Source organism: Phaethon lepturus, unplaced genomic scaffold, assembly GCF_000687285.1.
Source record: "Phaethon lepturus isolate BGI_N335 unplaced genomic scaffold, ASM68728v1 scaffold5232, whole genome shotgun sequence".
Taxonomy (NCBI): Eukaryota; Metazoa; Chordata; class Aves; order Phaethontiformes; family Phaethontidae; genus Phaethon; species Phaethon lepturus.
The window spans coordinates 633-11,488 of NW_010521097.1; the positions used below are offsets into that span (position 1 = coordinate 633).

The following is a 10,856-nucleotide window of genomic DNA, read 5'->3' on the forward strand; positions in this document are numbered from 1 at the left end:
CAATAGGCCTCTACACCACTGTTGCACATTTCTCTGTGTTTCTGTTACTTACACATCTCTAAACAAACAGTGGGCACAAATATGCGTATTCTATTGTGACTGAGCTTTAATTTTGCACTTTAACAAACTTGAAACTTTAGGCACAGGGAAAATAAGATTAATGGTTTCCTTTTCTTTTAAACGTTATGAGAAGGAAGTTAGTTAAAAATTTTCCTGGTAGATGCTCTTTTCGTTTGGGGGTGGGCTTTTTGGGGTTTTTTTGTTGGGGTTTTTTTTTCCAAAAGTGAATTTATGCTGAAATGTAAACCTTTAAGTGTCCAATTTCTCTGAGCTAAAACACATTCCACAAGCATGGGAAAGGTTTAGACAGATTCCTGGTATGGTTATCTGGGTGGGTATGGAAGCTAACTGTCGTTACATCTGTTCAAAATCTCAGTGAAGCTTTGTTTACTCAATAGACTTAAGTATTAAGTCTCACATGAAGAATGACACAGCGAGCTGTTAATCATTTGCTTAACCTCCTAGAAGTTAGCTGCTTAGCTACTGAAGTGAGAACGAAAGTAGGAAGAAAGATACTCTGCCTGACTGTTCCTGACCTGATCTCATCTTCACTTGAATCAGTTCTTCCTGTTTCCCTGATCACTGAGGCTGTGTTGCTTTGCAGCTTTTTCCTATAGTGATCTTTGACTGTATGACAGGGGAGTTTTCCAGAGAAGAGAGGTGCTTTCAAACTAGCGTAGTTTCCTTTATGAAGCCAGAGCTTTTTTTTTTTTAAAAGGAGGCAGTTCTACCTGATCAGAATATGATTTCGTACAGCCCAAGGTACTAGGAGATTCATGGGAGGAAGTCCAAGGGGTGTGCACAAAACTTGATTTGATCTCTTCCACTTGTGTACTTCAAGAGCCTGCCAATATAAATCCTGCTTAGCTGCATTAGAGGCAGGGTTGATAACACTTGCAACTGCCTCTTGACTAGAAGCCAAATTGCAAAGAAATGATCAGGGAAAGATGTTCTCTTTATTGTTTTTCACAGCTGTTTCCCAGTCTAGGTGTGATTTGAGGGATAAAAGCAAACTACTTCCTCAATTGATGCTTTTGGGATTATCCAATCCTTCAGTTTGCTAGTGGCGTTTTAGGACATGCAGCGCTCATCAGGTGACAGGCGCAACAGAAAAGATCGGCTCACAAAGTGGGTAGCAACCTGGGAAGGAAGAAGCAGGTCTATGTGACTAGTGGTCTCCCTTTCTGTCACACAGTATCTTACATTAGAACTTGGGCTGGGTAAGTGCCTACGCTAAGTGTTACTAGCATGCGAACCCTGTGATCTTCGACCTGAGCAAAGTTATGGTGATGTATGGTTCCCATTAGCAAGCCTAGCTTTGAATGTTCTCCCTGTGTTAAGAGACTGTTTTCAGAGTCACAGACAGACCGCGAAATGAATTGGAAGTGGTTTGTGTATATATTAGTATATAAGCAAATTTATTTTGTTAAATGCTCATTAGTGAATTCAAATTCTGAAGAGTTTTTCCTGGGGGAATTCTGCTGACTAATTTTTTTTCTTTTCTGCCATTAGACTTCCGCTTGGCTCTTATTCAGCTTCATGTATCCGCTGTTAAATCAGATAACCTTCAACGGGCCTGTGGACTCGTGAGAGAAGCATCAGCTAAAGGAGCAAAAGTTGTGGCTCTACCTGTGAGTCAAGATCATGGCCTACTTAGCACCTATACCTCAAACCCTTGGAAACCTCTTTGTAGTGTTACTAATGCATTTTATATTCCTGCTTCTCCCTGGATAGCTTAGATGCTGTATGAGGCTCCAAAATAGGAAAAAAACCAAAACAAAACAGGGGTTTGTGTCTAGCAGCACACATGAGGGGGGGACAACACATGACAGCAACAAGAGGAAAAAAAAAAAGCAGTTTGTCTTTTTTATGGTATAACATTCTGGTTAAGTTTTTGCTGGTTTAAATCTAAGGCAATTCCATCACTGGTGTGTTCTGAATTCACAAAAGTGATCCTGTGGTTTGAATCTTTGCAGAAGTCTTCCACGCTAGAAATGTAGGAAAAGGCAATTTTCACCTAAAGAATGTTGATATGAAGATGAACGGTATACAGTGACTCTCTTTACCATAATCATTCCAGATTAGATAGTACATGAGAAATAAAATAGACTTAAGAGATTTCCAGCAGGTCATTTGTGGCTGAATTATGATTAAACTGCATTTCTCTTTTGACTTCCTCATGTGGGAATTTGAATAGCCACTTAAAATTACTGATAATTTCTGATTCACTTTTTGGACTTAAGCCATTATTAACTTGCTGAATTTTCACACAGATGAGTGTGCTGGCAACGAGGTGACCTTCCCAGTGCAGCTTTGAGCTTTTTTCCTCTCTTCTTGGGGGTATGTGTGTTACTGCTGTGCCCTGCAGCATCTGACTCAGGAGGGCAAAGTTCTTCTTTGGGGAACTTTTGGTCTGAATGTTTTACACACAGAACGTTTTCCCTCCTGCTGTCACAGGCGAAGTATTAAGTAACCTTTGCAGCTGCTCTGTGCTAACACAGCTCTTGTGCAGCAAATGTGACCTTTGATTATTCTGGCTGGGCCTCCTACATTTAAATTATCTATTATTTGCTCATTTCATCATGAAAACACTGAGTTTTCCAGACCTATTTAGTTGAGATACTCACTTTGCCAATGATAATTTATGCTTTTAGAGTAAAACTTTTCAAACAAGGGCAAGGTTTTTCAGAGACTTTTGGGAGGTAAATTTTGTGCTGGCATTAGAACATGGGCATGAAATATTCTCCTCCTTCCACTTTTTTTTTTAAACTCGCACTACATAAAGAACAGAAGTAACTTGCTCAGACTATATAATCTATACCTCTGCAGAGGCATATAGCAGTTTTCCTGTGACATGTTAGCCTTGATGTGTTAAACTTTTTTCATTTCTGAACCAGGAAAAATTTGTGAGAGAACAATTTATACTACTTATAGATAAAGACATGCACCCAGAATCCATTTGAATCTAGAAATTGATAGAAAGCAATTCAAAGATCTGTCCCTGTGTTATTACCACTTTGGAGAGTGCAGGACTAGGTGATCTCTGCAGACAGTCTGCAATTTTGTTCCAGTATCAACTTATGAACAGGCCCCACGCACTGCTACTGCAAGCTCATACAGAGCTCTGCCTGGTTTCTTGAGCCCATGGTTTCAGTACCACCCACGTTGACACTGCAAGTGGCAAGATGAAGGTGGCTGGCATTGCTTTCATTTCCTTGAAGTTCAGTCCAATTTTAAAAGCCTGGGAAGCTCATTTGACAGCCTGCAGAGACTTCCCCTCCTGCCTCTTCCATCTACAAATTCTGCTGTAGGTTCGCTGGCAACTGCTATCCCAGTGTCTGTACATGGGGCAAAAACATCCATCCAGTTTTGCTTTGGTTATTCCAGTTCAGTAGACTCTATTACAGTTGTTAAGTTTGCTTGATCGATTAGGGCATAAATGTTTATTGTGCTATTCACAGCTTAATTTTTTTCTTTTTTTGGTGGGGCGGGGGAGGGGCTTGTTACAACTGCCAGTGAGTGAAGGTAACAATCAAGGCAGATGCTTGGGCTTGGAACTGCTTGCCAAGGAGCAGGTGCTGGTACTGTTTGATAGCCTATCTGTGGCCTTCAGCTGTGCTCCTTTAGGGGACAAAAAAATTGTAGGGGTGGGATGTCTCACATCCTGACAGAGCTGGCAAATAGAATGCAGACTAAAAGTTCTGGATATCTTGGGTATATCGGATACCATTAGCCATCTAAACTGCTCTGTTAATCTTACCATCTAAAGGTTACATGCCTGGTTCTGAGGGATAGCAAATCTTTAACTAGAGTCTAGGACAGAAGACACTGTTCAGTTGTGAGGAAAAAGTGTTTAAAGTTTTAGCAAAAGAGTAATTTTGAGAAATGCATTCTTTTGCAAAGGTCCTTTTAAAAATGAAGAAATCATGGGCTGTGGACAAGCATGAGCATTTCACAGTTTTGAGAGAATCTATTTAGCTTGTAACTTGTCAAATGAGCTAGGTGGAACTTGGTTCATTGTTCTGATGAGAACATCCCTTGTGATCTTGCTAAGTCTAGACTGATAAATGTGCTAGCGTTACCTGCAGCTTGCATGATACTCTTAGCTCACATTTGTTTGGCACGTGTTCACACCAACACACCCACTCCATTTTCTCTAATTGTTAAGGTCTCTCTGGCCTCCTGATATTTTCCGATTTGTTCATTGAGCTCCTGTAAGCTAAATTCCTGTAACTAAAAAGATTGTGTGAGAACATTGGTAGAGAGGAGTGTGAAAGGTCAAGCACATCTCTGTGCAGTGGTGTTACTGGATTTTAACATAATTTTTTTCCCCCCCTAAATCTAGGAGTGCTTTAATTCTCCATATGGAACCCAGTACTTTAAGGAGTATGCAGAGAAGATCCCTGGGGAATCTACACAAAAGCTCTCAGAAGTTGCAAAGGAGTGCAGTGTATATCTCATTGGAGGTAGTTTACTCTTAGTGACCATCACATTGAGGGGGAAAAAAGGGCAATGTCTACTAGTGCTATTGGATCAAAATTCCATGTAATACAGCAAGGGAAATCTTTGTTCTCGCCTTTACTAAGGATCCATTCCAGAAGAGGATGGTGGAAAGCTGTATAATACGTGTACTGTCTTTGGGCCTGATGGTGCTATGTTGGCAAAGCATAGGAAGGTAAGATGGCAAAATATTGTTATTAAAAGGTTTCTCAGCAATGTTGCACAAATTATTTCATCTGTGCCTAAATTAGTGAATTAGTAGACTCTTGCATTAATAATGAGCTCTGTACTGTCAGTAAAATTGCATGTAATTTTTATTTGGGACCTGTAAACAGCCTTTCTGAATGTGGTCATAAATTTGTTTTGGATAAGGATGACAAAATGCATAAGGCATAACTGGCTTTTCCTAGATGCTGGGAAAACTGTGGTAAAGAGTAAATCCTGATCCAACTCACCTGTGTACCTTGGGCTAGGCCTAAAACATAGTGCCACTTAAGTGGGATCAGGATTTTCCATGAAGTTCCCAGTGGATTATAGTCTTTCTGTTATCTTAAATACTGTTCTTTACAGACTTTGTGTGCTATATGTATGATTAGTGCAGACAACCGAAGTCCAAGTTCCATAGTTAAGCTGTGTCTGCTGTTTGTGTCAGATACTTGCTTACTGTCATCTTCCATCTGGTCATTGCTTTGTGCCTTCTGAGAAACTACCTCCTATTCATAACTGTAGAGTGTAGTTTCTGTTAATCTGATTATGCATACAGGTAACATTCCGTAGGTGAACAACAACTTATTTCCTTCAAGGGAAAACAAAAAAGAGAATGCAAGGTTACTTGGAACAAAAGAGGTGGTGCAAAATACCTCTGGGGTGCAGGTATTAATTTATTCTGTAACTGATTCTACACTTTGCTACACTATTAGATTACTTTCTGAAGTACTATGTTGCCTTCCATCTATCATACCACACCAGTCTGCAAGCCCGGTACTTGTTTTTGTAGAATGAGTGCAGGCTTGTAGTGTCTAAATATGAATGAATAATAATATAAAAACAGATGCTTTATTAGGAAGCTCCAGTTAGGAACAGAGTCTTCCATTGTAAGGGGAGGGATAAAGACAGTCTGCAGGGGCTAAGAGGCATCTGCATAGCTGAAGTCATGGCAACTTCATGACATGGTGAAGATATTTTCTGGAGAAGTTTTGCAGGAATGGCACTCAAGTCTTAGAGAGGAACATGCTGTCTGTTTTAACATACTTTAAAATCATCCTGACAAATTCAAGATATTTTATATGTATCCTTTCTTTTGCAAAATTACTCATTAGATCAAGATACCTAGCTATCTTGCAGGGATGCTTTCCATGAAGAAGATCTAGAGCCATACTATAAATTAATTGTTATATTTTTAGCTGTTTTTAACTACTCTCTATTACTGCATGGGAGAAGAACAGGGCGCATTCTCTTTGTTAAGCAATATGAATGTTTGATATGTGCATCACTTGGGTCATAGGGATTATATATGTTGTTTAAAATGTCCAGGGTTTTTTTGTTGTTGTTTTGTTTTCCAGATAACTTTAGACATGTATATTTCTGTAGAGAAGAAAAGTGCTTTAAATCATCTCTAGGAGATCTCACAATCTTAAGCAACATTTAGTTGGCATTCTGACAAAAGAGTAGTTGAGATAACAGTAATTAGAAAACACATACCTAATAGAAAGAGGCTCAAATACCAAGCAGAGAAATTGTTATTACTTGTTATTAATCATACTATAATTACAGGTTCATTTGTTTGACATTAATATTCCTGGGAAGATACAGTTCAAAGAGTCTGAAACACTGAGCCCAGGGAATAGTTTCTCCATGTTTGATACTCGTGAGTATGAGACAAGCCCTCTCTGTAAGGATCTCTACCACAATAACACTACAGTCATTCTGGAGTTCTCTTTCCCCCTCCTCTTCCCCAGCGATGGATTTCTAGACTATCAGGTTTATATTAGGCATTTGACAACCATAGCAAATACAGTTTAAGTTTGTTCCAAGTGTGTGGGTCACTTCTGAAACTTTTAAAAAGGCAATGTGATTGCAGAAGGACAGAGGAGCAGAAAGGGTTGAAGCATATATCATGGCACTTCCCTTAATAAATAGTGGTCATATTGATTTGTTAAGGAGAAGTTCCTGTATTTTTTTTACAGCAGTTACATCTTTAAAATGGTTCTTATGGAACATGGCTTGGAAAAGAATATATGCAGCAAACAGCTACACTGGCACATTGCTTCATGTGAGGATGATATAATAATAGAGACGACTGTAAATCCCATTCCAGCATTCTTGCTTTTTTATCTGAGGTGGTTCATTCAAGACACCTACTGTCCCCAGACCCTCCCAGTGTCCAAAGATTACCATGTTCTGTTTACTGAGCTCTCTGAATAGTCTCGTCTCCCATGGTCACCTTTTTCTCCTTGCAATGTGCATGCTGTAAGAAAGTACATGACTGTAATTTCTTTAGTCCATGAAGAGAGGTGAGTGCTTTCTTTTTTTGAAAAGAAAAATAATTGAAAAACCTGCAGCTAAATCAGAGAGGAACACATTACACATAGACCTGATATAACATGATTTTGTGGAAATGGCTGTTTTTAAAGGGTAGATAAGAGTGCTTCTCACAGTCTTCCTCTCATCGTGAAGCATGAATTCTCCCCGACAAATAGCCACATTTGTGGAGGGATACACATTTAAATATAGCTCCTCTTGTTACTGTGAGATGTATAAAGTAACAGCTGGCAGGATGGCTGCAGGGAGTCTTGTGATTGCTTTTGTGTACTTGTGATAGCGATATGACTGTTGTCTCTTGTGTTTTGAGAACAGCATACTGTAAAGTGGGCCTGGGCATCTGCTATGATCTCAGATTTGCTGAGTTGGCTCAAGTCTACGGACAGAAAGGTGAGGCTGGGTCACCTAATGGAGCATGGTTAGCCCTAAGGCCTGAACAATGCAGGGCCATTTCAGGGTGGTACATACATACTGGGAAATCTGTGTGATCAGGAGCTCTTCTCCTCACCCAGAAACAGAAAATGCATCTTTGTTATTCAAACGAGTGTCTGTTCTCCTTGAGTAAAGTAACAGTCATTTCCTCATACACGTTTGCTGCTGGAGTGATGGAGATGGGTATATCTCCACACTTGGTACTGTAATCACAGGGCTTTGCTGACATAAGTTATCACCCATGTCATGCATGGATAGGCTCTGTTTGGTTCCATTTTGGGCAGAGGTTGGGAAGTACTGAAGGAAACCTTGCCTTGAGCCTCAATGTGAAGGGCTACGCTAGGGCAAGCCATCTTCCCCTTAATGATGGCTGGGTTCTAATTTCTGTTAACAAAGGTTGCCAGCTGCTGATATATCCAGGGGCTTTTAACCTGACAACAGGACCAGCTCATTGGGAACTGCTACAGAGGGGACGGTAAGAACAAAGTAACAGCTTATCCTGCTGTTCCAGAGGGAGTTTTAGCATGGGGAACTGAACTGTTCTTGTGTTCCAAATGACACTATGCCTCAGAAGTGGTGCTGCAGGGCCACTTTGCTGTTGGAGCTACACCATTCCTCAAGCCTTGCATAGGACACCAAAATGATTTTGCTGTCAAGGAGAAAAGCAGGGAATGCTTATCCTTCACTCTTGCCAGCCCCTCCTCAGCTAGGCCCTTTCAAGGGCCTTTTCCCCCATGGCTCTGGAAGCACCCTTCACACACAAACTTCTAGACAGAAGAGCCAATAATAAGCATTTGAGAACTGCTTTAATTACAGATAGAAATAGGCCCTGAGATTACTAAATGCAGTATTGTTCATTTGGTCAGCTTCAATCAACTTTGCTACATGCTGAATGAACGTGTAATTCATTCTACCCACTAACTCTGGAGCAGGTGCTAGTGACTTCTCTTTCTAGGCTCTGCTTTCTCTGACTTTCATATCACATACAGTTTTGGCTAGTCCTTAGGAGGATAAATAGTTTGCCCTTCAGAGTGAATTTTTTTTCTTCTGCTTAGTTAATTGGTGGTATAAAAAAAATTTATACTTACTTCCCCCCTTCTTCCCTCATCTTTCTTTGAACACAGAGCTGTTGATAATCAAGTCTACGTTGCTACTGTATCTCCTGCTAGAGATGAAAAAGCATCCTATGTTGCCTGGGGACACAGCACTGTAGTTGATCCATGGTGAGTTCAGAAGAAAAAACACCAAACTGATGTTTTCTTAGTTAAAAAGCGTTTTACTTGACAGTCACATTTCAGTCACACATTGTCACCTCCTCTTAAAAACATCAAAAGTTCTTGGTAAAAAGCACCTGAGACTTAAGCCTACATTCTCAAAATCATGGTTTAAAACTGTCTGACTATAAAACAAGAAAGAAACTAAAACAACTAGTTTAACAATATGTATTCATTTCGGTAGGAAAGGAGCTACTTAGTACTAGTATTTAGCATTAGTTAAGCTGCTGACCTTTTCAACTTCTCCCTGAAGTTCAGTCCATTATATACTATGTTTTATGGTAGTTTTCTGTGCAGAACTGAATTGTCTTAAACAGCTTACACAAAACTATTCCATTTCCTCAAAGAACAACACTGCTTTGACATAAGAAAGAACAAGAAGAATGTCTTGAGCTAGATAAGAGACATATTCTGACTTAAGCAGAAGTCATGCCGGTGCACAGGAGGTAAAAGTGACTCAATCTTCAGGCAGTTATTTTTCTTTCAAATAAATCCACTGATAGTTCTCTTCTAGATGATTGCAAAGTAAGAAAAGCTTTATCTGTGACTTGAGCTTTATATGAGGAAAGCAGTGACAGAACACCTAGTGGGAGACATGATAAATAATGTTCAGTAGCTCATGCAGAGTAAAAGTATACTCCTGTTAAAAGCCAGTAGGATCTGAAGGGAGAAAGTGTTAAGTCTTTGTCATATATGGCTGTCCCTGGTGAAGTTGTTTATTTCACCTTGAGATATATTGCATGCTCACATGTGCTGGTTCTCATAGTCCCTCTTACCATGATTCTTGATCTTCAGAAGCATACTTATGTTAAATATGTGTATGTCACGTATAAAATATGCAACATATAAAGCCTGGAAGCAATTCCTATCATGGAAGAGTTATGAGTTATGATGCTATTTTTAGGACAGTCCTGTCTTTACAGCTGTAGACATCAAGGATAGGCACTCCCTTTTGTACAAACAGCAGCAACTGGACTGATGCCTTGAGACCTCTGTGTTAATGCTGTGAACAAATGTTCTTAATTTTGCAGGGGTGAAGTCATAGCCAAAGCTGGGGCTGAGGAAACAGTTATATACACAGATATAGGTAAGTGTAAAGGTGTTTGTTTTCTTTTTTCCTGCTTGCTTTCTTGAGTACAGGTCATGAGACTAAGGAGAGACAGTTTTTTTAAGTCTGGGGGCTTGCACATGGAATTACAGATGATGCAGTGTTCCCAGCCCTTCTCCACCTTTGCTAGATTAAAGCAAGAACAAGCAGCACTTGACTATACTCTTCCAGTTTTCCTACTTAGGAGGAAGCTGCCACCTTAGGAAAGAGCAAAGCTGAGGCTTCCTTCAGCTGTGGCTGCCCAGTTGCAGTGCCCTACAGCCCCATTCTCCATGAAAGCTGCTCTTTTCCCTGCCCTATCTCAGAATGAGTCAGGAGCTTTCCTTTTTGACTGCTGTTGTAATAACTTTTTCTTCCCCCTCCCTGCAGATTTGAAGAAACTTGCAGAAATACGTCAACAAATTCCAATTTTAACCCAGAAGCGTTGTGATCTCTATGGTGTAGAGGTGAAAAAGTGAAGCTGGGTGAGTAGGGAAGGTTCAGTTGGCACAATGACTGCTGCTTTCATCTTCATAAGGATTCCCTCACTCATTGCTACACAAGCTACTGCTAAATGTGCCAGTTAATTAAAAAACAAAACCAAACCTCTTCATGGTATAATTCTAAAATTGATTCAAATACAACTTTTGTATCTCCTCTCATACTTTAGTATTTTACAGCTAGGATAAAGATGGAGGTGAAATCAGTTCAACACAGTGGTAGTTAATATTGCCTTTTATGCATCATGATGTTTTAGTTACCTTTTGGGGGCTTTTTTGTAGAATGTAGAAATGGGAATCTTGTTCTCTCTGGAAGTCCTCTGAAGTCAGCTTTGGTACTTTGAATTTTTTAGTGAATTATCAGATAATCTAGAAACATGATTCTTCCACCTCTGTCCTTCTTAGTTGTATGTGCCTTAACAGTGTTTCTTGAATGCCCAACATCTAACTTGGAAAGCTTAA

General features: G+C 39.8%; 1 protein-coding gene across 1 annotated transcript; it reads left to right on the plus strand.

The window, feature by feature from the left end:
• The first annotated feature begins 1,138 nt into the window (after positions 1 to 1,138).
• NIT2 (nitrilase family, member 2) lies at positions 1,139 to 10,587 on the plus strand. The gene is made up of 10 exons (XM_010281388.1): positions 1,139 to 1,154; positions 1,573 to 1,691; positions 4,406 to 4,526; positions 4,647 to 4,735; positions 6,334 to 6,427; positions 7,417 to 7,491; positions 7,930 to 8,008; positions 8,658 to 8,756; positions 9,839 to 9,894; positions 10,285 to 10,587. Exons 1-10 carry the CDS (start codon positions 1,139 to 1,141, stop codon positions 10,371 to 10,373), a joined length of 837 nt encoding a protein of 278 aa, XP_010279690.1. The 3' UTR covers positions 10,374 to 10,587.
• Positions 10,588 to 10,856: the final 269 nt, after the last annotated feature.

Bases quoted from the DNA above. Each gene is read 5' to 3' on its own strand.
- NIT2 (XM_010281388.1), top strand. The intron at 4,527-4,646 runs GTAGTTTACTCT...GCCTTTACTAAG, and splicing joins CAGTGTATATCTCATTGGAG to GATCCATTCCAGAAGAGGAT. The intron at 9,895-10,284 runs GTAAGTGTAAAG...CCCTCCCTGCAG, and splicing joins AGTTATATACACAGATATAG to ATTTGAAGAAACTTGCAGAA.